Genomic DNA, 6,138 nt, shown 5'->3' with positions numbered 1-6,138 from the left:
CGCCTACACCTTCAATGTTAGGCAACCAGACGTGAAAGAACGTCAATGCTTTCACGTATTTAGGTCACAAATTGTTTTCGTCTCGTCGCCATCACATCTTTTCAGGGTGCATTCAAATTGCTGGCATTGCTGCCATCTAGTGGTCACAAACATATTGACCATTTGTCTTGTCAACCTGTGCCACTTTGCTTTCACCCCGCAGACCCATTGATTCCAGAAGGACCTTGGTCGAAATAATTTTTCAAGTTTCAATAAAAAACTTGACTGAGTTTGGATTGACTGTATTTTTCATTGTGTGTTGATGCAAATGTGTATGTGGTGGTGGAGTACAGATAGAAGAGTAGTGGCAGTATATGTGTTGTATTGATATTGTCGACAGAGTGCACCTGCAAAAGAGGCCTTGGTCTTAGTGTGTTTACATACATTTACATTCACCGGAAGTAGGTGGAGTTCCACTATTGGAGCTCACGTCACGACGGAACATAGATTTATCCTACAGTGTATCGAATTTTAACCGAACACTTTTCTTTAATGTGTGTCCCTATTGGTATGATTGACAATCATTAGTTGGCTGGACCGAGATTATTCAAAGTGCAGTTTCTTTTTAAAGGGACAAAGAACACTTCCACCTACTCGAAAAGATGTCTGCGTCTGATGGAAACAAAAACACGAACACGGAACCATGGGGCGGCTTTGATGACAACATCATCCAGGTAGCTAGCTAGCTAGAAAAATCTACGTTGCTGTCTGAAATATACAGAAATAGTAGCTTGCTATATTAGCTAGGAATAACATCTTGGTCATCTGATGGAGAGGCAGCTATTGTCATCGTAGGATTGCTAAAATATGTTAGCGACAATTCAACCATGCAAAAAATAATCATAGCACTGCTATATCTTGCTATCCTTCTATCCTACAATTGTGGTGATCATAGAGATCCTTTATTATATCCTCTTTCCTGATAATGTGTCAATATCTTTGTTGCTGACCTGAGTTTTACAGCCAATGTTTTTTTTGACACTTTGACATGAATGTATTGATCTTGTGTAAATATATGCTCTGTTTCTTTTGTACTCTTTCTCTTACCAGACCAATGGGTCAGCAGTGATTGACATGGAGAACATGGATGACACATCAGGGTCCAGTTTTGAGGACATGGGGGAGATGCATCAGCGCATGAAAGAAGAAGAGGAGGTGTCTGCCGAGGCAGCAGCAGCTGAAGAAGAGACTCAAGAGGATGGCGAGTTTCTGGGCATGAAGGGCATCAAGGGCCAGCTGGGGAGACAGGTTGCAGATGAGGTGAGCTTAAGAGCATAACATCTACACTGTCTTTACAAAAATTATTTGTGATGATCAAATCAAACTTTATTTATGTAGCACATAGGCAAAATATATAGGAATGTCGATTTAGTCTCTCCCCAGTAGCAACAAAGATCAAGTAAGGGCTGTAGATGCGAATGCAAAAATCATGATGATGATGGATAACATGATAAAGATGTTGGTACTACTGTACCTAAATGGGTTCTGGGCTTTTTGACTATTGTCTATCATTGTATCATTATGTGATTTACACCTATCGTTTTCATATTCGTTCAGGTGTGGCAAGCAGGAAAAAGGCAGGCTTCCAAGGCCTTCAACCTATATGCCAACATAGATATTCTACGACCATACTTTGATGTAGAACCCATGCAAGTTAGGAACAGGTGAGTGTCCTATTATTATCCAAACTTTTAAGCTGATTTGCAGCTAAAGTGAATGACAATATCACTGACATGGACATTTCTTTCCCCAATAGGTTGATTGAATCAATAATACCCGTCCGCATGATCAACTTTCCACAGGTGAGTGGCATCTTTTCTTCTGATGTTATTATACTATGTTGGAGGGGGAAGTTCTATTTTTTGGAGGGGGAATAAGTGATTAGTATACAAATAGAAAATTACCAAACACTGTAGTTTGATTTTTCAAAACATACATTTAAAAATGCAGTCATTGAGAACTTGAAATATGATATTTAAGTCTGAGGTTCTCTTTTTTTCGAACTTCAGAAAATTGCGGGAGAGCTATATGGGCCCATGATGCTGGTGTTCACCCTGGTGGCCATTCTCCTGCATGGAATGAAGACCTCTGGAACAGTTATTGTAAGAACTCATCTCTTACTCATTTTAATGTACAATATGGTTAGATGGACGCTTCTGAGTGCAATATATGGGGGGAGCTATCACACATTTTGATATCATGACAGCAAAAAGTTTAGATCATGCTTCTGAGACTTATTAATAAATCCTGCATTTTTAAGACCCCCATCATCATGAAGCGACCCCCATCATCATGAAGTGCTTTGAACGGCTAGTCATGTCTCACATCAAGTCCATCCTCCCCCCCACCCTGGACCCCTTTCAGTTTGCATACCGAGCAAAACGTTCCACAGAGGACGCAATCTGCTCTGCTCTCCACCCAGCCCTCACCCACCTGGAAAAAGCAGACTCATATGTGAGAATGCTTTTCATAGACTTTAGTTCAGCATTTAACACCATAATCCCACAACAACTGATCTGTAAACTGGACCAGCTGGGGCTCAACACCTCCCTCTGCAACTGGCTGATAGACTTCCTCAGTGAGAGACCACAAGCAGTACGAGTCGGCAACAACACCTCGAGCAGCATCACACTCAGCACAGGGGCCCCCCAAGGCTGTGTGCTCAGTCCCCTGCTCTTCACCCTGCTGACTCACGACTGCACACCAGCCTACAGCACCAATCACATGGTGAAGTTTGCGGACGACACAACTCTGGTGGGTCTCATCTCCAAGAACGACGAGACCCACTACAGGAAGGAGGTCAACCTTCTGACCACGTGGTGCAGAGACAACAACCTCCTGACTGTTCTTTTTGCACTGTTTAAATTATTTTTATTGTCTGTCATTGAATGTTTTACTTTTAGTATGTCTTGTCTTATCTGTTGTGCCTGTGCACTTTATCTGTCTCACCGTGGGAGAGTGAGAAACGTCCTCTCGATTCCTTTGTATGTCTTGACGTGAAGAATTGACATTAAAGCCACTTTGACTTTGACTTTGATATGATACCTTGACCAATTGATTTTCTTTCTCGTGGCAGAGAGAGGGTACTCTGATGGGAACGGCCATAGGGACATGCTTTGGTTATTGGATGGGAGTGTCCTCCTTAATCTATTTCCTGTCTTACCTGTGCAATGCCCAGATTACCATGCTCCAGATGATGTCTCTACTGGTGAGTGAACATCACTCCCGTCACAGGCTCCCTGTGTAATTCCTATATGATAAATACAGTATTAACTGCTCTAGTCCCATCTGTACTACTTTGTGCTCCAGGGTTATGGTCTTTTTGGGCACTGCGTGGTCCTCTTCGTCACCTACAACGTCCACTTTCACTCCCTGTTCTACATCCTGTGGCTGGTGATGGGAGGACTCTCCACATTGCGGATGGTAAGAAAGAAGGTTGATCTCCCCCTGTTACCTGAACAATGATCTATCAGAGAGCTTTATAGGTTGTGTTAGAAAACAACAAGGTAATTCTGTGTGCTGCTAATTAATTCAATTTCATTCCAATAAACAAAAATGAAGTAGCAGTTTTGTACTGGTGTTTTGGAAAACATTTGAACCTTAGCTCTCCTCCTAGGTGGCTGCTCTCATCTCTCGCACTGTGGGCCAGACACCACGCCTCATTCTCTGTGGGACCCTTGCTGCTCTGCACATGCTTTTTCTGCTCTATCTACACTTTGCTTACCATAAGATTGTTGAAGGTAAGATTCCTGGATAGCATTGTTTTTTTGTTTTTTTAAACCCCAAACTGAGATGTAACTTTCAAGAGTGGATATAGAGGCATATAAAAGATGGCCAGGAAATTCTCAGACAACTCACTACTTCATGATATTTAGGCATGAAACGAGAGAAACTTGTAAACCAGTCATTTTCTTAGAAAATGGTTTTGTTAATAGCTGATAATATGTTTCTAAGGCATTTCTGTATGGGCTTGTTGTACTAAGTCTTTACACTGTTGTATGAAGGTATCCTGGACACTTTGGAAGGACCCAATATGCTACCCATTCAGAGAGTGGCCAGAGATTTACCTGTTGTGGTCACCGCTGCTGTGAATGCCACAGTGAAAACCCTTGCCATGATCCTGCATTCACAATGATTGTGTGCTCAACATCCAGACCACATGCCTGAATTCCATGGCAGTGGTGGATAGTTAATGAAGTCTGAAGTGAAGCTCAAAGACCATGTTGATTGAAATTGACGTTAGGCCTTCATCCTCCTCGTTACATGGCAACAAATAGTCTCAGCAAACGTGTCATCACTTCTCAACAACTTACATGTTTATGGTCTCCATGGGGAATTTCATCTGGTTGTTTATATTGTACCAAGTCAAAACACATAATGGTGGAGTGAGATTAAGTTTTCTTTACTGTAAATCTTTTAAAATTCTCCTGCCTTTTCATAGAGGCAGCATGAATGTACAGAGGCAGTTGTCAGCATTTGTCTTCAATTTTAGTTCAAAGTTCATCTCCAACTAAATACCTTCTACATGAATTGATAACAGGTTGATAACATCAGTAGATGTTTTAAAAGTCTAAATGTATGATTGGAGGCGTGAGACCTCACTGTGACTGTGTGGAGCATTCTATTGTGTGCTCTGACGGATTTATGATATCATGTATGTATGAAATGGGGTAACTTTCTTGCTCTTGTTTTAAACAATGCAGCTCCTTCAATCACTTGTCGGTAACTTTATTTTCAAAACACAGTACCAGAATTGCAGTTGAAATGTCATATGAGATATGTAATAGTGCATTAACTTATTAACATTGTTCTGTTAGGGTGCAAGGAAATTTCTTGGGCCCAACTTTAATACTTTAAATAAAAGAAGACATGTTAAATTCCAGAGTTCAACCAAGGTTTACCATTTATTACAGATCTGCAAGAGAGAGTCAAAAACGGCTGTCTGCGCAGGGACCGGTTCCTCTGGCAGTGCACAATCTCTCTGTTAAACTCTCTCAGATAAGGTGTTTTCGAGCAACCCTTTTATACTGGATTTTTCTCAGGGACAGCAACACATGCGCAGTTCAATAACAAAAGGGCCCCTTTAGGTCAGTGTGGTCTTGCACCTAACTCAGCGTGTTCTCACCAACAGACAGAGCCCAGGGGACAGATACCATAAATGGTGCCATACTGACTGACTAGCTTGATTCGTACCGTTACTACATAGTCATTCTAGTTCTACACAATCATAAATGAGTATAATACTGATCCCAACAAATTACCATGGTGTATATACTGATCATAACAGAATCATCCAACAGTGTATATAGACTGATCATAACAGAATAAGTAAACGGTGTATGACTGAAGAAAATATAATCATCATGACATGGTTATACTGATTGAAATAGATTATTCTTTGGCTATATTGATTATAACAATATAATAAATGACAGATGAGAAATCTGTTTCCCCTCACAGTTCCACCTAATCAGGTTTTCTTTCATCCAGTCATTGTGTTATGTGCTTTTATTCTTTGTCCTTCTGAAAAAATTTTTTTGTTGGGATGCAAGGTAACCTCCCCTCACTCTTTTGGTTTTACATGTGAACTATTATGTATAGGGTTATTCAACCGAAATATACAATGGAAATAAAGTTTATGGACCTTTTTAAAGTATTTTTCTTCTCATAAGTAACAACAAGCTGGCATTATTCTGTAGCTACCATTGAGGACACCAAATACATGACCTCGGTAGTTTTGAGCCATAATTCAACTGGCCTGATTGCGAGTGATTAAGTGATAAATAATGGTACATTTTTCAATTAGCACATTTGTTCCTTTTCTCTTTCTCTCTCAAATAGTGCTACATTGCAGGTTATGTATTAACAAGATTGTGCTACAGATACCTGAACAGATATAATCAGTTTTTATACATTGCAACATACGCTCCACAATTGGGGGCAACATTTTGCACAAGTATGGCCTATGGTGCTTGAATGTTGACTGGTGTTCAATAACAGCCTCAAGGCCCCCTTCTTAGGCCCTCAGCGCAGTCGAAGTGATCAGACGACAGACTGGTACCCAGGCCAGTTACTGTATAGTGTATTTCCCTATTATTT

General features: G+C 40.7%; 1 protein-coding gene across 2 annotated transcripts; it reads left to right on the top strand.

The window, feature by feature from the left end:
• Positions 1-477: 477 nt before the first annotated feature.
• Positions 478-4,919, top strand: LOC310823800 (protein YIPF3-like). 2 transcript variants are annotated; one of them, XM_083696667.1, is made up of 9 exons: positions 478-713; positions 1,090-1,299; positions 1,597-1,703; positions 1,796-1,841; positions 2,049-2,141; positions 3,218-3,247; positions 3,349-3,462; positions 3,656-3,779; positions 4,044-4,919. In XM_083696667.1, exons 1-9 carry the CDS (start codon positions 642-644, stop codon positions 4,172-4,174), a joined length of 927 nt encoding a protein of 308 aa, XP_083552793.1. In that variant the 5' UTR covers positions 478-641; the 3' UTR covers positions 4,175-4,919. The 2 variants fall into 2 exon arrangements, with proteins under 2 accessions (XP_083552793.1, XP_083552792.1); XM_083696666.1 differs by having other exon boundaries at positions 3,116-3,247.
• The last annotated feature ends 1,219 nt before the right edge of the window (positions 4,920-6,138 follow it).

The sequence above is a fragment of the Argentina silus genome (assembly GCF_951799395.1).
Source record: "Argentina silus genome assembly, chromosome: Y".
Lineage (NCBI taxonomy): Eukaryota > Metazoa > Chordata > Actinopteri > Argentiniformes > Argentinidae > Argentina > Argentina silus.
The sequence above is the reverse complement of the archived record's forward strand: the minus strand, read 5'-3'. Positions and strand labels throughout refer to the sequence as shown.

Excerpts from the sequence above, each read along its gene's own strand:
- LOC310823800 (XM_083696666.1), top strand. The coding sequence starts at position 642 with ATGTCTGCGTCTGATGGAAACAAAAACACGAACACGGAACCATGGGGC. Across the intron at positions 1,300-1,596 it reads GGAGACAGGTTGCAGATGAG|GTGTGGCAAGCAGGAAAAAG; the intron begins GTGAGCTTAAGA and ends ATATTCGTTCAG. Across the intron at positions 2,142-3,115 it reads AGACCTCTGGAACAGTTATT|AGAGAGGGTACTCTGATGGG; the intron begins GTAAGAACTCAT and ends TTCTCGTGGCAG.